At 41.5% G+C, this 23,720-nt stretch overlaps 1 protein-coding gene across 7 annotated transcripts in view; it reads right to left on the reverse strand.

The window, feature by feature from the left end:
- Positions 1–23,720, reverse strand: part of LOC124114728 (dystonin-like) — a 117,594-nt gene that overhangs the window by 87,635 nt on the left and 6,239 nt on the right. For 6 of the 7 annotated variants that reach the window (XM_046475477.2, XM_046475456.2, XM_046475485.2 and 3 more), the window contains exon 2: positions 15,587–15,654. In XM_046475477.2, coding sequence (XP_046331433.2) covers positions 15,587–15,649 — 63 coding nt within the window. In that variant the 5' untranslated portion in view covers positions 15,650–15,654. Of the gene's footprint in view, positions 1–15,586; positions 15,722–23,720 lie in introns of those variants that run through there. The other variant, XM_046475448.2, reaches the window with a different exon arrangement.

A 23,720-nucleotide genomic window follows, 5' to 3' on the forward strand; every position in this document is an offset into this window, starting at 1 on the left:
CGAAATGGAGCGCCCTTGACGTTGACAACGCGTTTCTCGCTAAGCAGTGTCCCCAGCTGTGGTTGGATAGGGATCGTGTCAGGTGTTCCGGAACAGGGAAGTCGATGGACACCATACATGGTCCGGACTGTCCGCTGCAGTTGTCACACTGTCATGACATACCGGACCTGAATGACACAGTATGACAGTGGACGTACTGGGCAACCCACATTGCATAACTGCGCCGTGTTAGCTGATCGATCTCAGCCCACACAAACTGGCTGGTGTAATGAAAGATGACGTCCTGGTGATTTATTACAATAAATTGCCCATAATAAAATATTGTCGTTTTTCAGAGGTATAGAAAACATAATATATTTAAAGTTCTATTCTCTCTGGTAATACATACGAGTGACTAAACACAAATCACCCCGCTTTAAATATATTTGTTTGTTTGATGTTTAACGCCGCACTCAGCAATATTCCAGCAATATGACGGCGGTCTGTAAATAATCGAGTCTGGACCAGACAATCAAGTGATTGACATCATGAGCATCGATCTATGCAATTTAAACACACTACTCAAAAGGAAGGCTGTGACAGTTTGACTATAGTCATATGAAAAAAAATCGAGGTGATCCTTAACTTCTTTTGAGTAGTATAAAACAACAGTCTAGCAACAAACCAGGAGGGATTACATGAAGCTTACATTGTACATGGTGAGAATCGAACCCGGACTGGAGCGTGATGGTCGAATGATCGATCAGACATATCGGCCACCTATAACCATTGCAAATAATACACATTCCTTAATCAGTTCATGTTTCAGGGACGTCAATTGATCTCCATGGGACGATCACGCTGAATATCCACAAAGTGATGAGTCAGCTGTTGCCAGCCTGCTGTACCGTATGACGTCATCCCGACACACCTGCCAGGTGAGGTCCCAACTGACGTCAGGCTTTCTGCACGTGGATGATAAATAACTGATAACAGCTCCGCAAAATTTAATATTGGATAGCACGACTAATTACAGGCGTATAACCTAGCAAACAGATGGACACCTTTTAGGCAGCAAATATATTGGCGTATGGTTGTCATGGGCGACAATGGGCTACAGTTTCAGTGGGGATTCTGTCCTGGAAAACTACACGACGAAGTAAGCTATAACCGTTATCCCAATTCTCCGGTCATAACGGTTGATGGTGATCTGATAAGATAATGTGGGCGGTTGTCATTCGCAAAATCAATCGTCAGTGTAATAGGTCATTGGTGCTGAAGATGATATAGATGGATATAGATTAGGACATATATAGAAACTCGCTGGTATATATAGCTTTATATTGACGTCTCAATGTCCCCACCCTGACAGCATCCCCCTTTTGACAGCTCCCCCGGGGGTAAGATAACCTTATACCCCTCACACCCCTTGCCTCTGATAACCCACATACTGATAACGGTAGAGTACGAAACAGGTGTCCGTGAGGTTGATGACTACGCGAGCTCATTGAACCAGCTGTCACTGGCGTCAGCAATGAAACAGTGCAGTGAAAGTAGTCCATTTTGAACATGATAAACACACAATATGTTTATTGTATCGACATTTAATGATTATAGTGTGACACCGATCTAAGCAATATCCCAAAAACATCGACCGCCTCCGTGGCCTAATGGTAGAGCGTCCGCCCGGAGAACGGAAGGTCCGGGGCTCGATCCCCAGCCGCGTCATACCAAAAGACGTTAAAAGATGGTACTTGTTGTTACCCTGTCTGGCGCTCGGCATTAAAGTACTGGTCGGCTCGGAATCAGTATACTGTGTCTGAGTGGGGTATTCATGTTAAACTGCGGCATGGTATCTCAGTGTGCTAGCTCTATAAATCGGCATCAGTCCGGACTAGTACAAGCAGCCACACACACATACACGCGCATGCACGTCGCTATATAAGTGCAATAATCTCGGAAGCGACGTTAAACCCCATTTCACCTCACCTCACCCAAAAACATCATGGCGGGGAACAAAACTTCACGCACTGAACCATGTGGGGAATAGAACCTGGTTTCCGGTTTATAAGCTAACGCATTAACCACAAGACTACTTCACCATGTTCGCCCGTATTAACCTGTTAAACATTTTGTGAGGTGGGTTTGTAGACCAACAGATTGTGTAAAATAGGGAACTTGACCCAGTTTGAGAATAGACTTTCCTAATCTTGTTTGTGTGGGCATGTAATATACATCAAAACATGCACTCACACCATAAATAACAAAAACAATCAATAATAAATATAATACTAACAAAAACACTAACATCATCGAGATGAAAAAGTCTCCCGATCTGTGCTTGAACATGATTGCTTCTTGTAGCTCTGTCACGATATCCCTATAAATCATAAAACATCACCCGAATTATTAAAGACTATCCACTTAACGTCTCTAAACGTTGACATATAACATTATTCCTTCATATTGACAAGCATTTTCTTTATGGACAAGGCATTCAGGAAACACAGATTCCGATTCTAAAAGGGAATTCCAGTTCACAATAACTACCCACTGTGCGCTTGTTACCTGCCCCGTACACGCAATGCTAATAATCAATACATGGGTAGAAATGAAAGTCCCAGGCGACTGAAGTGGGGAAATTACCTGTGCTTGGGCCTACAGTCAATATCGACCGTGCGTCTTAATCAAGGATGAACAAAGCCACCCGGGTACCTCTGTGTAACGGAGCCGGGCCTTTCAGGTGTCGTTTTTCAAACAAAAGACGAAATATTAGAACTATAAAATGATATGATTTCTCAAACGATGACAGTGATCTAAATAGATTTGCTGTTTGGCCAGGAACTGGGTAAATTAAGGTGAATATTTGTCCAGGATATGACAAATATTTATAAAGAGCGCCATCTGACTTGGCCTGACTGCTGGCAACAGCCGACCTTCTCTGTACAAGCAAACACTACAGCACCATTGTGCTTTACAGTGCTCAACATTATTATTTGGTTTTCATTTCTCCATTGGTCCGACCCTTTGTAGTTGCAGCTAGAGACTGAATTGTCCAACGAGTTGTGTGAATTTAAGATAATTCGATTAATATGAACGCAATTATTCTTGTTAACTTGTATTATTTATTCGCAGACAATATCCCTCAAACAGAGCCATCATCAAAAGGTATTTACGAACCAAATCGATGAAAATAAAATTTTACGAGTTTTTCGACCGTGGTCGACATCGACCACTGAAGTTAGCGAATACCAGAAATGAATAACTTCCATTCACAACGACGTCGCACACACTGACTGTCAATCTCGGCTGCAGTTCAAATTAGTCGTCAAAACATCCTGTTAGCATCTCGCCTTACCGCAAGTTGGCCATACTCCTACGTTTCCGGCTTGTCGTAAACTGATAATGTTGCAAATTGGTGATGGATTGAATCTGGTGGTTTCAATGATTCAAAGGGCGTGGTGACTTGAACTTGTCTGACATCATGTCATAAATAATACAGTATGATTCACACTGCCCACAATGCACATATGACTAGCAAATCAATATCCTTTCAAAACCGCTGATACAACATGACCAGGTCTGTAAGTGGTGCGTGGTATTACTGGTCACAGTGTTGTTGTTGATATTCACCTACAGATTGTGGGTCCTGTACCTCCGGTCCGTCAAAACAATTTGGTGCCATTACGCCTGAAAAAGGGGATGCACTATTGAATCAAACAAATGCACAGGCGACCTTTGTTGTGTGCATTGTACGCTCCAATATCCTGGTCTGACACAAAGAAATTATTTATGAACTGTTCCTCCGAGATCTCGCGTGACTGTGTTGAATAACGAACAGCAAGAACTCACAGGCGTGGTCCAAAATCCGCTATCTTGAAATGGAGATGTTTTTTGTTGTGCTTTCATTTCCTCTTCCTTGTGAGTGATCGGGTCGAACTTGTTCCTTCTAAATATATTGTCCCGTCTCCAAGAAAGATATCCCGATTACCCATATCACGATTACCCATATCACGACTACCTATATCCCGATTACCCATATCACGATTACCCATATCACGATTACCTATACCACGATTACCCATATCACGATAACCCATATCACGACTACCTATATCCCGATTACCCATATCACGATTACCCATATCACGATTACCCATATCACGATTACCCATATCACGATAACCCATATCACGATAACCCATATAAAGATAACCCATATCACGATAACCCATATCACGACTACCTATATCCCGATTACCCATATCACGATTACCCATATCACGATTACCCATATAACGATTACCCATATCACGATAACCCATATCATGACTACCTATATCCCGATTACCCATATCACGATTACCCATATCACGATAACCCATATCACGACTACCTATATCACGATTACCTATATCACGACTACCTATACCACGATAACCCATATCACGATTACCCATATAAAGATAACCCATATCACGATTACCCATATAACGATAACCCATATCACGATTACCCATATCACGATAACCCATATCACGATTACCCATATCACGATAACCCATATCACGATAACCTATATAACAATTACCCATATCACGATTACCCATATCACGATAACCCATACAACGATTACCCATATCACGATAACCCATACAACGATTACCCATATCACGATTACCCATATAACGATTACTCATATAACGATAACCCATATCACGATTACCCATATAACGATAACCCATATCACGATTACCCATATAACGATTACCCATATCACGATTACCCATATCACGATAACCCATATCACGATTACCCATATAACGATTACCCATATCACGATTACCCATATAACGATAACCCATATCACGATTACCCATATAACGATTACCCATATAACGATTACCCATATCACGATAACCCATATCACGATAACCCATATCACGATTACCCATATCACGACTACCTATATCACGATTACCCATATAACGATTACCCATATCACGATTACCCATATAAAGATAACCCATATCACGATTACCCATATAACGATAACCCATATCACGATTACCCATATCACGATTACCCATATAACGATAACCCATATCACGATAACCCATATCACGATTACCCATATCACGATTACCCATATAACGATTACCCATATAACGATTACTCATATAACGATAACCCATATCACGATAACCCATATCACGATAACCCATATCACGATTACCCATATCACGACTACCTATATCACGATTACCCATATAACGATAACCCATATCACGATAACCCATACAACGATAACCCATATCACGATTACCCATACAACGATAACCCATATCACGATTACCCATATCACGAAGTCTATTCCAAGTGATCCATTCATATAATTGTCCCCGATATTTTGCCTACAGAATCTGTTTGGGCCGATAATCGAGACTGATTACTCTCTGGCGTTGACATTATATATTTACTGCAATACTTAAGATCAGCAATATCTCATTTGTCCCTGACTACTGTCCTACGGTAGTACCCCTGCTCGGTGATGTACGACGTACATAGGTGGCCATAAACAGAAGAGTAGTTCCTCCTGAAGAGGGTATCAGACCCCTCATCTTGAAACGTCAGCAGCGTCAAACCTCACAAGTCAACGGTAAACACAGACAGGCTTTCATATTTGGCCTCGTAGATAAAGACACATTTGCTTTTTACTTACACAACATAAATCTTCTCTGCCAAACAGACGCTGGTAAATATTGACCAGCAGGTTTGAACTAATGCCAGAACCAACATAGTCGGAATACTTGGCAGGTCAGTGTTAATATTTACTGCCGGAAAATAGTATTTTTTCATTTCTTTCTTGACGTTAAAGGTTTAGAAGTACATCTTGGATGAATACCTTGTTAATAATTAAACTACTTTCATGATAACAACAAAGGGGTAATAGCCAGGTAAGTACGTGTTTCTTTCAAAATGCGTGCATGTCGTTTAGACGCCGACCAGATCATGTCTTAAACGGTTACTACTGTAATTCATGTACTGCTTTCTCGACAGAGATGAAAAGAGATAATGTCGAGGGCATTTAAGAAAGTAGTCTGCTTAAGCCTTTGGTGTTATCTTTGACCATGGACGACGTGACTTGACTGGGTCTTCTCCTTCACAGCTAATGTCCTGCTTGATTACAACTAACTTCTGTCAGGTGTACGGGCGTGATGCTTGATGGCAGGGCTACGTGGCATGAGTAAAGTCTGATCTCCTTAACGCCGTTACGTGTAATCTGGAGAAAATCCAACAGCATCTCTCTTAACATTGCAGGTCTGAATGAACATAAACAACCCTGAACTAGGATACCATTGATGAACATTGCACTGTAGGATTTTACTGCTGAACAACGTTGTACTGTAGGATTCTACTGTACGATTCTACTGACGAACAACGTTGTACTGTAGGATTATACTGTACGATTCTACTGACGAACAACGTTGTACTGAAGGGTTCTACTGTACGATTCTACTGACGAACAACGTTGTACTGAAGGGTTCTACTGTACGATTCTACTGACGAACAACGTTGTACTGAAGGGTTCTACTGTACGATTCTACTGACGAACAACGTTGTACTGAAGGGTTCTACTGTACGATTCTACTGACGAACAACGTTGTACTGTAGGGTTCTACTGATGAACAACCTTGTTCTGTATGATTCCATTGACGAACACCATTGTACTGTAGGATTCTTCTGACGAACAACGTTGTACTGAAGGATTCTACTGATAAACAACGTTGTACTATACTATTTTATTGATGAAGTTATTGATATGACTTATATATCACATTGTGCAGTATCATTCGACACAACAACAACACCGTGCATTAATGTACTGCACGACTGTAGCACCATGTGATCTAGTAATAAAGGACTGGAACATAATCTAGCCATCGGGTTGACATGCTGCTCATAAATCACGTGGTCTGGCCCTGCCCTTCCGGCACGTGACAGCGAGGCGAACCACTGCAGCATGTTGGTGTCTCACAAATCCCCGGCATTACACCCAGGGAAACATGTCAACCTGGCACGAACTCTTATGTGGTTTCATAGTTTCCCATAACATTCACACGTTTTGCACAGAAATTCAATTACATGCCCTAGTCATTCATCATGCCAGACGCATAAGTGTCCAATAAAATAAGTATTATGTGATCCTTCTCCATCAATGTCAATTTCGGCGCATCTCACTTGTCTTCAATTGTTCCAGTGAAACATGTTGTATTTGTTATTCGTGATAAAATGACATTTGTGACACGGAAAACGTTGTCATCAAACACATAAAATCTCAACCCTGGGTATATTGAGTGTAATCTTACAACGTTTAGGACTAGTCACTGACAATGCTTTCTCTTGTTGCCATTACGTAGTTTCCATTGGAGAATATAAATGTGGAAATTAATTAACCCTACCAAACAGGTATGCCTCCCTTTCTCTGTCTAACTCGGAGACCGCCTCCGTGGTCTAGTGGTAGAGCGTCCGCCCGGAGAGCGGAAGGTCCGGGGTTCGTTCCCGGGCCGCGTCATGCCAAAAGACGTTAAAAGATGGTACTTGTTGTTACCCTGTCTAGCGCTCGGCATTTAGGGGCTAAAACAAGGACTGGTCGGCTCGGAGTCAGTATACTGTGTCTGAGTGGGGTATTCATGTTAAACTGCGGCATGGTATCTCAGTGGGCTAGCAATATAAATCGGCATCAGTCCGGACTAGTACAAGCAGCCACACAAACACACACACGTACATGCACGTCGCTATATAAGTGCAATAATCTTGGACGCGACGTTAAACCCCATTTCACCTCACCTCACCTCTAACTCGGGACACGTGTCTACATTCATAGTTGGTATGACGATGGTCCTAATTCAGACAAGTCACATACAAAAATAGTCATAAAGATTGTATCCGAAAACACCCCTTACGTGACATATATAAATAGGTCAAGGTCATTCCAAGGTGAATTACTCCTAAGGTCAAGGTCATTCCCATGTGAATTACTACTAAGGTCAAGGGTGCCGCTAATAGGCCTAATTGAATGTTTAGCGACATAGCCCATTGGGTGCCTTGTTTTGACTGACACTTGTACCAAACTGACAGCTATTAAGCCGCGGTTTTATGGACAGGAGGTTTTTTATGGACGTAAGGTGTGACCGGAGTCTTCAGCGCCTTTGCGCTATACAATTAATCCTCAGCTAAACAAAACCACGGTGTGTCTTTTCCACGAGCGTACCTTGCTTGAAGAGGCACATTAGCAAGGCTTGACCTGACACTCTTGTTCTGTTTCAACTTTAGCATTCCCCTCAAGCTTGCTTTCAGCTCTCCTTAAGGGTCAGTGTGTTGTCCACGACATTGTCCAGTCACGAATACATGACACTCTGAAGGCGATGGTTAAGTGTTGCCAAACACAAACGTGACATTTACAGTGGTCAGAGGGTGTGTCCGAAATGACCTGGACATAGGCTGAATGGACATCTGTAACATTCTACACCAACCCTTCTTGTCAGAAAGGATTGTATGGTTGAGAAATGCAAATACAAGCGATATATCGAGATCTCTCCAAATAATAATGGTTATCTCCAAGCTAACCCCCATCTCAAATACCACCAACGTTATCTTGCAAAACGGTTATTTCAATTTGACATGAATTGTTCTATCCTTGGTAACCATGTGCAACTCGATCGCATGCGCTCTTAGTTCAGCTCATGTGAAACAATATTCCTTACAAACTGTACGAATCTCCTGTGCTGTTATAATCGACGTCGTAAGCCTTAAACATGCTCATAAATATAGAACCTAAGTCGCTATTCAATGTTAATTTATACCAGGTAACCGTGCTCTGTGGCTACCTGTCTGAATATGTTATGAAAATATAAAATAGTGAGAGAGTATGGTTTTACTAACTCACGCACGTGCAAAACAGCACATGCAAAACAGCATCCCTAACAAACGTGTTAATCGACGTCCTTCATCAGAGAGAGAGAGACAGAGAGAGAGAGAGAGAGTGGGAGAGAGACAGAGAAAGAGTTAGAGACAGAGAGAGACCGAGAAAGAGAGAGACGCAGAGAGTAAGGGAAAGAAAGAGACGGGGACAGTTGAGAGACAGAGACAGACAGACAGACAGACGTAGATCTAGACTTACATGTTTCCAATATAAAAATAGATCATTAAATGTCTGAATATGCCCACAGACAATAAGCCCAAAGGCGTATATCACTGAAAGAATAAACGGATTCGAAGGTCCCATTTCCACACCTGACATAGCTTTTAAGGTAAGGTAAACAGGCTTCACGATCATCAATGTATAATTAATTAAGGCCGCCCGGCTACGGACAGATTCATTAAGCCAATATCGGGGCATGCAATATTAATGAAACCATGGCGTTAGACGAGAGCTGTTCCACTGAGTGGGTACCACGTGTTTATAAGCGGAATGTCGTGTTTGGGGTTCAAGAAATGTTGTGTGCAGCCGATATTCTGTGGGGATGATTTACACTGTTATCGTTTATCTGTTTCATATTTACTGACGGGATATCATTCAAGAACGATATCCCCGTGTAGTAAACCCGTCATAAGAAAATGCTCCAAATCAAAAGAAATGTTTAGACTTTAGATGCAGACTGTTTGGGCTGATGCGCAACATAAATACCACACGTTTGTGTCTATTTCTTCAGCCCCGTAAAACCAACATTTTATGCCCTGAAAACCTGCTGTGTCAATCCCTGTAATATCCGGGCATTACAATCGTCAAAGAAACACCGTTTTAGAGAATCCAGGACACAAAAAAATATCAAAATACCTGCTGGTGAAAATATCAACACACCAGGTTTAGCGAGAACTCAACACGATTTAGCAAAGTTTCACAATTGCAGGAAAAAATCGGATAAACATTTCAGCGCGTTCCTGTGTTAAGTCTGGAGAGAAATTCCAATATTTCTACCACGGCACCACGTCGCATTGTTTGCTGCTATTACGGTCTACCAATAGTCTGGACAAGCGGGTCTCTCCACGAGAACCATTGTAAACATACTACACACACAGGAACAATAAATATGTGCAATTGTTCCGGCCATTGGGCAACCAGCTGATGACGTAATGTCAATACCAACACACTCGATACCAAATTATGGCCACAGCGAAAATAGATGGTAGGGGTTTCTTGACAACTGATTTACATATATATGTGTATACTGTTATTCTTTCGATTGGCTTCATTTGCTTTAAACATTAATTTAAACTCAACACATTCATAAGATCATCTGACGTAGCTATATAGCTTAAGGGAAAGTAACTGTTTGATTGGCATTCTAGAAGTTGGTAGTTGGAGTGACGAGGCACTCCAGCTTGATAACGGTTTAAGAATCTTCATCGAAACGTTGTTATCAATAAAGTTTTACGTTTTCTTAAGGGAAAGTATGATAAGTTGAATGTTGTTTTTAGGATTAAAAATAATATCATAAATGTTGTAAATATAACAAGTAATTATTTCTTTTTTTGCCTTAAAGTAAAATTAAGACTTGAGTTAGAGCAACCAAGTCACGTGGATCCATGTCCCTCTATCGCCTCACCACATACTGGTGACTGAGCGAGTATGGTTTTACACCGCTTTTAGTAACATTCCAGTAATATCACGGAATATAGGACACAAAAATGGGCTTCACCCATTGTACCCATGTGGGGAATCGAACCCGGGTCTTCGGCGTGACGAGCGAACGCTTTAATCACTAGGCTACCCTACCCCTCACCACATACAAACGTAGCCACACAGGTCCCCCTAACACTGTATATATTCTGTTGTACCAGTTCACCGGGTGTTTACATGTGTATTACCGCTGTGTATAGCGTACTGTCAAACCCCTGCCACTGTACAAAAAGGATAGATAACAGATCTTTCCACGACACAAAATAATTGTATGAAACTATTTCCACCCAAAACACTAGTCGTACCATGGCGTGATTTGTGTAGGGGGAACATTATTTCCTTTCAAGGCTAGGTTGAACTCAAGTAAAACATGTTCCAGTTATCAGCAAACGAGGCGATGTTAGCGCCAGGACCCGCGTGTAAAACATGGCTGTTATGAAACTGGAGCTGAAAACAGACCCATGATTGCGTGTGTGTGTTGTGGATCTCCAGTTGCAGTGATGACACCCTTTCAGCAGTCTCACAATGGTATAGGGCCTAGGGTGGTACCTTGGTATACACCGAGTTCGTTTACCCCCTTAAGTTGACGAACGACTCGCCTCTACAGCTACATGCATTCACCGATAGTTCAGTGTATGGTTTAACAGGTTACCTACTGGTGTAAGTTTGTATATAAAAGGTTGAACAACCTGAATATGTGTCAATAGGTTGTTTTATATATGCCGAGTGAGTGAATTATGTGGCATAGCACCATCAGTGTCTATACCTACACGTCAAACATGTGTAATAGATTAAACATCGGTTTCAGTTATAGCCAAACTATATATATATCGTTTGGCTATATCTGAAACCGATTTTTAATCTATTAAACACACACACACACACACACACATATATATATATATATATATATATATATATATATATATATATACAGTAAACTACGGTTATAACGAACTCAAAGTGACCACTAATTTTAGTTCGTTATAACCGTAGTTCGTTATAAGCATATATACAGCATATGTACAACAATTGGCCGGGACTAAAAATAAGTTCGTTATATCGGTCAGTTCGTTATACGCGTGTTCGTTATAACCGTAGTTTACTGTATATATATACGCCAGAGAACAACCAGTCTCGATTATCAGCTGAAACAGATTCCATAGGGCGTAGAAGGCAAAACAGTGCTCAAACATTATATGAATTGGATCACTGAAAATCAGTGATGACACCAGGTGTTCGCGAAAATGTCCCTCTCTTCCGGTACAACCGCCACTCACACACTCTGAATAAAAAAAGTAGGCGATTGTTTGTTTCCCGACGCTGCACTTGTTGTCTGGTATGTTTGTGGTAATATAGAACAGTTGCTATGGTGACAATGTATATTTACGACTGGATCTACGTTCTCCAATCGATATTCAAAAGCGTTTTTAGTGTTAGATAAATGTCTGATATATCCGCGTTGACTGTTCCTCGGAAGTGCTCGTGATTGCCAGAGTAAGGCTGTACGTAATGCCAAGCCAAATAACGGCGAGGGAAGCCAAAACGTTTTTAAACATTGTACTCTTGTTGGAAACGAACCCCGTAATTGGGCCTGCCGGGTGAACACCTTTCCACAGGGCGTCCCAAACCCATCTCTACAGTGTGATGAAGTCATTGCAATAATGTTTGTTTCTTGTTTAACGCCGCACTCAGGAATATTCCAGCTATATGTGGTCTTGAAATGATGGAGTATGGACCAGAAAATCCAGTGATTGACAAAATGAGCATCGATATACGCATTTGGGATACGTTGACACATGACAATATTCCAGCTATATGACGGTAGTCTGTAAACAATCGAGTATGGACCAGACAATCCAGTGATTCTCCTAATGAGCATCGATATACGCAGTTGGGATACGTTGACATGCATCAATAATAAGTAACTGTAGCGAAATATATTTTGTTGGCGGACCTTAGACATAACGAAGATATGTGAATGTCAGTGTTCGCGCACTGATAGCATCTCACTGTGAGGACGCAAGGTAACCGTTATAAGAACGGTGTTAATGACCTCCAATCGTGGCCCAGGAGGACACTACAGGTAAACTATTGACATACCCTTTTGTCATCATCAGTACATCAAAGAGCCGCTGCCTCAAACAAGGCAGGCATCAAAGAGGCCAGGTAAATATACTATGACATTTGAGGAAGGTGGAATCTGCACACTGACAATGAAGTTAAGCAAGACGGACAGGTAACTTCGTCATCCCTGTTGACAATTCCTGTCAATGTGTTAGACGATGTATATTGGTAAAATGCCTTCTTCATTTACACTTACTACCAGTACGCACTCGGGGATCTGATAAAATAGGGTTGTTAGTATATAATGATCATCATTATTATCATACAGGGTTTAGGAGAGAGTATAAGTTGTTATACCTGTACCCTTGATCACATTCACAAACCCTTGAGCCATGCAATAAAACCAGCTTTATAGAAATAACTTTAAGAAACTTATATTTGCCATGACATACGAAGCATTGCTAATGTCAATGGTCCATACAAATGAAACTGTGCTGTACCTCGAGATCATGAGTTTCAATGTAAGGATCGTGCCATCTGGCTTTTAATGGTCTGGGGTTTGACTACATAGGTCAAAGGTTGCCATGCATGGTGTGCATGAATGAAAGACACTGACGTGTTCATCTTGGTCTCAAGCATGCGGATGAAATGTCGGACTTTTACAACCTCGGAATGTTTACCGACAACTATATATGTGCCTGAACTTTGTAGATGGTCTTTGTGAATGATGTTCAAAGTGGTTCTAAGCACCCAGCCAAATCACCATTCACCTGGTGGGATGAAGACATCATTGTTGAATGTCATCGTCTTTGTGAGGGTCCTAACTGAGTGTGTTGACTTTGTGCTGACATTAAGACACACATTCCATTACCGTGACCAGCCTGTCAATAGGTTCAAAGGGTACAAGCACACTCGGGCGTATCAAATCGTCATAATTGGCCTAGACAGTAAAGACGGCTTTAAGCCCGATACACCATATCAGTGCACCGCATTAGGAGACAGCCGTAGAACATATATAGTCAAGCGTGATGGTGCTGAAGTTCATAAATTAAACAATGTTTTTGAGAATATGATTTTAACCTTAACCCTAACCCTATTTGATAATTCAATGTGTCACTCGTATTACCATTCACACCCGTAAAGGTCCAGGTTAGAATTGGTCTTCAGCAACCCATGGTTGCCCGAAAAGGCGACTATGATTGTAAGAGGCGACTAACGGGATCGGGTGGTCAGACTCGCTGACTTGGTTGATGCATGTCGTCGTATCTTCGCGTTCGGTTCCAAATTCGATTTAGACGGTTGGATCGACAGGTAACCAAGCTCTACATTGAAAACACGGTCTGTTTATCACCTAATTCACATGCATGAGTTCCATGAAATGATGTAATTGTATATATACACGTAAGTGTATTTGATCAGACTGTGCAATAAATCAATAACCATATGGTCTACTGCAGCTAACAGTAAACGTAACACACACGTATCTGACAACGATGTACATCAGACAAGCCAGCATGCTGTGTATGATCCGTGTTGAGTTGTGTTAAAAATATGCAATGTGTTATGACTCAGAGACCGAACATGTACTGCATATATTGATTGACTGCAGGAGAATACCTCGTGACACAAACACGGTAGCTGGTTTTATGGTTGAACAACATCGGGTCATCACAATATCATGTGTTATGTCGCCGTGTAACTGTAAACTAATGACAGCGACATTAAACAAAACTCACTCAAAAGTGAGAGAACTCTTTTCTTGTCACACGCACATCAATACATTACTAAAACTAGGCTTCATATTCCGGTTTACAAATATTTTGATAATAATGATGATATCAGTAATCAAAATGGCTAACAAAGTTATCATCAATATTATAACAGTTATTTGACCTGACCTGCACACTGATACTGTCAGTAGAGACTATATGTACATATACTACTTCATATGTGTAAAAACGCCCATATAGTTTCAGCTGCAGTATCAAATATCAAAATATTTAGTACTGGTGTATTCAGTACACTTGTTACACGACTTTTAAAAAGGGTTAATATAAAACCTCATCTGAATACAACGCGGAAATGGGAGTGCCAAATGTAAACATTGATCTGAGCGCGTGATCACCTCCAGAACAGCCCTATTGAAATCAATTTTTAACTGAAACTGTATTCATTATACCGTAAATATATAAAATTAAACAAAAACGGCTTATTTGAGTCAGTATATTTTTATGTAGATTTCTTTCTTTCAACTATGGTCAGGAACACGTATTTACAGTAAAACAACGCGATCAAATATTACGCGGTCTATTAAAGAGATAATGTAGAGATTGCGTGAATATGTGACATCGTTAGACCGAATAATCAATATAATTAAAAGTGAGGATAGTCTGTCAGTGGGGGGTAATAACAATCCTATCTGTAAACCTGTAAATATCTGACACAGTAAAACACGCTAACGAGACACAAGTGACCGTCCAAGCATTTGAAACACGGCAGTCAGACCATCAAAAGCGCCGCTATGGGCAGGTGAGAGAGAAAGTTTGCATTAAGCCTGGCGAGCGTCAAATACACCGGCCAACAACTCGACGAGGCTAGGTATGTCACAGGTATGGTCTCATACCAATCCCTTTCAGCAAATCTGTCACTTGACAAATCGTTATTAAATATCCCGGTTAAAGCTGTTATCATTCGGAACACTTTCTCACAACGAATTCGCGTTATTTAGAGTAATATTCCTCTTATAACGAGAGCTTTAAAAATGGTGTCAGACAAAGTGTTCACATCTGGGACGCCCTATCTGTGTCTCACCTGCCCGGGACAACATCAAAGGAGAGGATGATATAGGTCACTTACCTGTTTTTCTCGTATATCCGACAGACACTTATCCAATAACCCCGCGTCTCTCCGTGATCCCATTTTACCTGTTAAAACACGGAATGCAATATTTTAGTCATTGTCAACGAACGGTACTCTCTCTCTGCACATGCGCATACAGGTAACCGTCTTCCTCATCCCGCAGCTCCGCACACACGACACACTTTGAGGCTGTTGGGAGTTTAATGCTAAGCCCACCGTGTGAGACACAGGACGTTATTTCAGATGGAGGTGTACAACATAGGCAGTTAGTACACCTTAAGATTGTTAATAAGTGAACATGAATTCGATTGTTTTTCATAAAAATACATCATTTATGTAATTTACATGATTAATATAATTATGGACAAAAGGTATCGTTTCAAACACAAAGATATTTCGTGACAATTTTCACTGTTTTCAAACACTACAGTGGAACGCATTTTGAGTGTACAAACCTACATACACGTGCATTATTTTATGCAGCCGAATTACTTTTAACAAATAATATGATGTACTTAATTTGTTAATGGATAAAAACACAATTCAATACAAGATCATAATTATATATGTTGCTGTTATACTGACACGGAAAACGCAATATTTTTTAGTTTTAATATAATAATAATAATAATAATAATAATAATAATAATGATAATGTCAGTTTTCATTTTGTGTTTGTGGATGGTGACAATAGCGCCTAAAAATATGGTCCGTCTTGTGTCCTAAAAGTTTCCCAGTAAAGTAAACAATACCTGAATCTTTAAATAAAACATAATCAAACCAATAACAGCGGCCTACCTTTCGGTATAATGCCTGAACGCATTTTCAGAATTTTATGCCTTCCATAACGCCGTCTTCGATAGAGGAAGGTCCATAGATACCCATGTAGGTATCGGGCATATCGTTTGATCAAATATGCAGCTACCACCACAAAACTGTACATGTTGGTCAGTGGATTGCATGTTAACCCCCGACTGTCTACAGCTGGAGGTGAATGAGAGGCTATCGACAGGAGCGTGGTACTATGTCCTGTTTACATAACATTGGCCATGTTTAGATCATATTAAGCGAGGCTTGATTAACGCTATTATAAGTCAGGAGTGGTTTGTGTTATGTGAAAAGCTCGACTGCGCTGATCACGTCATGCCTCAGAGATTTCGTGTTGCACGGTCCAAGGGGAGGATATTTTACATTCTGCGAAGCGTCTTCCAGTAGCCTATAAGTTGTGTCTAGCTAAACCTAGAAACAGAATCAGCTCAAATCTGGGATTCGAACCCATAGGCTCCAGGCACATCAAAGAGACGCAACTCTGCATCACGAATTACGCGCCCTTGTGAATGACGTCGTTACAATCACATGTAACCTGACACTATAATGATTATCGTCATTGATATTATCATTATGTTTACATAACGTTATAATGAGATGGAAATCTTTATAATCATTTACCGGGAGCGGTGGGGTAGCCTAGTGGTTAAAGTGTTCGCTCGTCACGCCGAAGACCGGGTTCGATTCCCAACATGGTACAATGTGTGAAGCCTATTTCTGGTGTCCCCCGCCGTGATATTGCTTGCATATTGCTAAAAGCGCCGTATAACAACACTCGTTCACTTTAAACATTTACCAATGATGTTTAAGTTTTCTGACGTATCAATTGCTTTAATGCTGTTTAAAATACAATAATATAAATGTGACATTGGTAGATTTCGATTCCACTCTCCTTGCTTCCTGGGCATAAACACACGCCGTCAACACGCACAAACAAAACTGTACAAAAAGAAATCTCATAATCGTCGATAAGCGATAATAAACCGCTTGGTTTGTGTTTTGATACGAAGCCAAGTCTATTTCATTTGTACAAAGCCTACCAATAGGCGCTCATGGAATCGGATTGATCTGCGATCGTGGTATGAGGTCAGAGATCCAACAATATACATGCACATGTATTAGATATAGTGGCTTATCCTATAATCCCGATTAAGATTATCGGGAAATTCGGTGATCACTGACACACCACACGTGGAGCGTTGACTTTTAGGATCTACGGACTTGGCAGTGTGGCCATTATCACAGCTTCCATGCCTCGTATCAAGAATAGTATTGACTCAGATTTATTTTTTGATCTACAGCACACACCATTAGGTAAATGTGTCCGACCCACTGATATTATTTCATAACCGAAAACACACCTACTGTTTATATCCACATACATCAAACTCCTTTATCACGAAGTACTTGATCTCGAACTTCTTGATCTCGAATATCGTCTTAGTCTCTGACTCTCTGTGGTCACCATATAATCCTAACTGGCACTATGTTGAACTTGATAAGCGGTCAGAGCTGAGGATAAATCGATATATTAGATGTGAAATTGACTTCGAGTTATCGAGGTTTCAATGCACATATATATTCCATTTCTGTGTCGATAATCATTGTGACTAGCCTAATGGTTTGGGTTCATTCGGAGCGAGAGCATTTTCCGGGTTTGATTCCTCTGATGTACGCGTATGTGCTCTCTCTCTCTCTCTCTCTCTCTCTCTCTCTCTCTCCCTCTCTCTCTCTCTCTCTCTCTCTCTCCCTGTCTCTCTCTCCCCTCTCTCTGTGTCTCTCTCCCCCTCCCTCACTCTGCCTCTCTCTGTGTATCTCTCTGTCTCTCTCTCCCCTCTCTCCCCCTCTCTCTGCCTCTCTGTGTGTCTGTCTCTCTCCCCCTCTCTCTCTCCCTCTGTCCTCAAGCCTCTCTCTCCCTCAAGTGTCTTTCTCTCTCCCTCTCTCAAGCCTCTCCCCTCACTTTCTTCCTCTCTCTCCTAAAGTCTCTCTCTCTCTCTGATTCTCTCCCTCTCTCTCTGTCCTCAAGCCTCTCTCTCCCTCCAGTGTCTTTCTCTCTCCCTCTCTCAAGCCTCTCTCCTCACTTTCTTCCTCTCTCTCCCCAAGTCTCTCTCTCTCTTTCCCTCCCTCTCTCTCTTTTTTCTCTCTCTCTATCTCTTCCCCTCCCTCTCTCTCTTTTTTCTCTCTCTATCTCTTCCCCAGTCGTCTCTCTCTCTCCATCTCCTCCCCAAGTCTCTCTCTCTCATTCCCTCCCTCTCTCTCTCTGTCCTCAAGCCTCTCTCTCCCTCCAGTGTCTTACTCTCTCCCTCTCTCAAGCCTCTCCCCTCACTTTCTTCCTCTCTCCTCAAGTCTCTCTCTCTTTCCCTCCCTCTCTTTCTCTCTCTCTTCCCCAGTCGTCTCTCTCTCTCTTTCTCTCTCTCTCTCTCCCTCTCTCTCTCTCTGTCCTCTTCCCTCCGCTATCTGGTTCGTTACAGGCGGAGAGATCATTACCTGGTTACTGGTTACCTGGTCAACAATAAACCCTGGCATTTTGACACAAATGGCAACAGTTATTGCATGTTCAGCAGATACTCCGCGGGAGTGTAATGTGTGGCAGGTTTAGAATCTCTCTTTAGTTGTAAAAGGAACGCGTAAACATCACAGATATAGAACGCTTTTGTAGGCGGGCTTGATATAAGAGTCAATGACCTACTCTCCTACCCGATGGCTATATACAATAACTAGATGACACATTCAAATATATACATTTAAGGCCTGAAGCTCTTTATGCAACCTCGTAAGCGACATATTGTAGTTAGGCTTCCACTCGTCACGCAACAGACAGGGTTCGATTTTCTCCTTGGGAGCGCAATGTTAATAAACGCGCCCATACCCTTTCCATATTCATAAGAAATCTCTGCCAAAAGCAGAGTCGATTGTACGATTCGACTATAGCCTGAGTATGTGTTTTTGAATCACTATCAAATAGTGATGATACCAGGTGTTCGCGAAAAGGTGAACGTATCCTGCCCGACAGGTGGAACCAGGTGAGTTAATTCGGAGTAACGAGAAAGTAGAACGTTCACTCACTCACTCACTTTATCATGACCAGTGGAACAGAACTGAGATATATGTTATTTATCATAACTACATTTGTATTTGACATAAAACTAACCCTTATTGTTTTTATCCTTACTAAACAACTTCTGCCTTGCAAGAACCCATTGAGGACACCACAGCGTATGTATACAAGAGAGAGGCAGCAAATGGGTTCTCGTCTACAAGGAAACAGACACAACCAGTTCTATTTTAAATCTGGCAGTGAACCTTTACAATACATGCATTAAGTTGTCCTCTGTAAAACGATACATTGTTCCCATTGTGAGGCGGACATTGGCAACTTACGAGCGACAATTCACCTGATTAGGAAGCATCACTTGACAATGGGGACAGTGGACAGCTCATTATGGAGAGCTACAGCTGATGTGTGCGATGGTCAAGAACGGCTGACCGGTCCCTAGGGTCACAGTGACCCCCGTTTACAACAGCCCCCTGAGGATACCCCACGCCTACCCGTCTAGCGAGACGGTATGAGGAAGTTGATGTTTATTAAGATGTCGCGTATTGTACTACATAAAAGTGAGTGGGTGAGTGAGTGTGGTTTTACGCCGCTTTTAGCAATATTCCAGCAATATCACGGCGGGGGACACCAGAAATGGGCTTCACACATTGTACCCATGTCGGGAATCGAACCCGGGTCTTCGGCGTGACGAGCGAACGCTTTAACCACTAGGCGTACTACATTAAAGCGTTATAAGTGGGTTGGTGTGCTTACAATGCCCGACCAACATTAGAGATTAAAATCTTTAAAAAAAATAAAGTATATGTTAAATTAAAAGTACGAGACGCATACTGCCCGATCTCGCCCCATCGACAACACCCCGGTCATGCGCACAACATACTGTATAATATACACTTATTCCCATTAAATAATAAGCATGTGTCGCTATTGTCCGGGTTTCAGACCCAGTACAAGTATTCCTACTCACACGTATTGCGTAAGATGGTCAAGTTTGGCTGATCGGTCACTTGGATCGCGGTGACCCCAGGCAATATCTGCCCCCTGAGGATACCCCACGCCTACCTGACTAGCGAGACGTTAGGTAATGGGCGACAGATAACCCGAACCTTCAACAAAGATGGATTAGTCTAGTGTCCACTCGATGGCTAGTCGATGTCCACTGCGTGATTAATGCACTGAAATGTAGGTATGCCTCTGGGATCGTGTTATTCTATCTCTTATGATGATGATGATGATGATGATAATGATGGTGGTGGTGGTGATGATGGTGATGATGATGGTGATGATGATGATGATGATGATGGTGATGGTGATGATGATGTCTTAGACCACTGGGCCTTCAGTGCCCCCAAAGCACACGCCGTGGTGGTATGCATTAACACCTGGTGTCATCACTGATTTCCAGGGATCCATTCATATACGTTTCACCGCTATTTTGCCTTACGCCCAATGTTTGTTTGTTTGTTGTTTAACGCCGCGCTCAGCAATATTCCAGCTATATGACGGTGGTCTGAAAATAATCAAGTCTGGACCGGAGAATCCAGTGATTGACATCATGAGCATCGATCCACGCAATTGGGATACGATAATATGCATTGATCAAGTCAGCGAGCCTGACCACCCGATCCCGTTAGTCCTCTGATGCCGCTGTTAAACCATCATGTTGTCAACTACTGTCTTTAAAGCGCCGGTCTAATCGTTCTTAAGTAGAAAAATAATTTCACCACGAAGCTGATTATAAAAGTATTAATATTGTATTGCAGTTCAATAGAACCCGATATTGTAGGACAAGGTTTGGTAGTTGAACTAACACGCGTAACTCGTTTGACAAATACCTTAAGAGATGACCTACATTGGAAATACAAGGGAATAACCATTTGCACATTTCCCAATAAAAACATGTCTGTCAGAGATAAAGACATGTAGATGTTGTTCTCAGATTACTGTCGTCGTGTCTGCTTCTTATCATAAAGACTATTCGAAGAATGTCGGGCTCTTGTGAGTGTACAACGTACTCCAGATCAACTTGGCAACATAAATAAATAAATAAATATAATATATATATATATAACCAAGCAGAACTACATGTATTCAATATCCAGCTACATGACGGCGGTCTGTAGATAATCGAATCTAGACCAGACAATCCAGTGATTGACATCATGAGCATCGATCCACGCATTTAGGAGTCGATGACATGCATCAAACAAGTCAGCGAGCCTGACCTGCCGATCCCGTTAGTCGCATCTTACGAAAAGCATAGTCGCCTTTCACGACAAGCATGGTTTGCTGAAGACCTATTCTACCGGATGCACATAATTATATTATATAATACAATGTACACTTCTGTTAAAGCGTATACATGTGCGCTGCAGTTGCATGGTTGATTGGAATGAAACAGGGTTGTATTCTGAGTCCAGTACTGTTTCCCGTACAACTTGTGGTGACGCCGTTATCGGTTGAAACAGGTGAAAAAATGATTCGGGGAATAGTTATTCCGATACATACCAGATATCAACGACTAGAGCTACCGCTTCAGTTAACAACACTATCAGTAACCATCTCAACTATCAGGGAAATGAGTATCTGTTCGCAGTTATCCTAGTTCAGTCTCACGCTTCATTAACATTTGAACAAAAGCAAATTTGTACGTGTGTAACCCATAGCTTTATCTCGTGCGTAACATCATGTATATCATACCATCTATACAATACCAGGCCATATATATCCCCAGGCACTACCGGTATATAACGCCAGGCAGTATAGACGCTCCAGGCAGTATATATCACCCCGGGCGGTGAATGGCTCGTTGGAAGAGGAACACTTTAGAGGGAGAGGATATTGCCCCTACTTCCTTTTGATGAGTTCCTTAACTGCCAGGATTGTAATATATTGCATAACCTGACATTGCCCAGCTATGGTGAACTGTAACGGAGGCATATACTAGATGCACCGAATAAGGTAGAAGATGAAATTCCTCTCAACGGATTTTTTAATTGCATTATCACAATCTCGCCTGTTGAGTGCAGTATATCTCCATGATGATACCTGCGAACTAGTTTTAACCGGTGTACGTATATGAATTCAGAAATAAGTTAAATAAACGATGATTATTTCAAAAGTGACTTTCTGATGTTGTAGACTTTTACTCCGCAGGCTACAAACATCCAAATGATACTGACATAATAGACATTTTCAGTGACTCAATGGTCTACGATAGCTGGGGTGATAGGGTAGCCAAGTGGTTAAAGCGTTGGCCTGTCACGTCGAACGCCCGGGTTTGATTCCCAACATAGGTTCATTTCTCGCGTCCTCCGTGATATTCCTGGAGTATTGCTCAAGGCAGCATAAAACCATACTCACTCACTCTACGAAGGCCAGTTGTTAAATCAGAAGACGCCAGAAGTCGTTTTGTTTTTGATTTATACTTAAACGCCACATGTTTAGATTTATTTGAATACATGACTAAACTGAACAACAACCTTTAGTAAAATCGGAATATGTCGTGACGAAGGCAATAAAGCAGCGTTAATCGTTTACTCTGTTTAGTAAGTACCGCGAGGTTGAGACTCGAACACAAGACACACGACATTCTTCACACTTCATGACCCCTGCTCTGTACTTGAATCGCAATACTCTAAAAACAATCAATTAATGAGATTTATGTGCATGTAACCCCCACGCTTCAGGCACAGACCTAATCGAATTAAGCTGAACTTTGTGGCTTTGTAAGCCTTTTGCCAAGGGCGAAAGAGACGTACGACGCTCCAACATCTCATAACATGGTGTTTGTCTCCCGGAAGATGCAGTGTCTGACTTGAGTTATTGATAAATCTACGTGCACCGCATGTCGCTGGTTACACGTGCCGAACCTGTCGTAATGAGAAATATGTGGTCCACTTTTATATTTAAGTTGACGTATTCTGTATGTAAAGCACAAGGTTAGGGCTGTTTTCTGAAAGCAGACACACGAACAGGGTCGCCCCAGCAGACGTTGATTACTGCAAATCATCAGCTCTTTTAGAGCGATACCATGGACCTATATTAATAGTGTGAACTTGACTGTCCCAGTTTTAGATCTGATTACATAACTTGCAGAATACATACAACATATTTTTTTAATGATTTAATTTTTTTTTGGAGTACACAGACAAAAAGTTTACAAAAATATAGTTCACATGCAATCTTAAATACATACACGTTTCAAAGTATATCTATGGATAATAAACAAAAACTATTCCAGTG

Source organism: Haliotis rufescens, unplaced genomic scaffold (genome assembly GCF_023055435.1).
Source record: "Haliotis rufescens isolate VD_foot unplaced genomic scaffold, xgHalRufe1.0.p SCAF_4, whole genome shotgun sequence".
Classification (NCBI taxonomy): domain Eukaryota; kingdom Metazoa; phylum Mollusca; class Gastropoda; order Lepetellida; family Haliotidae; genus Haliotis; species Haliotis rufescens.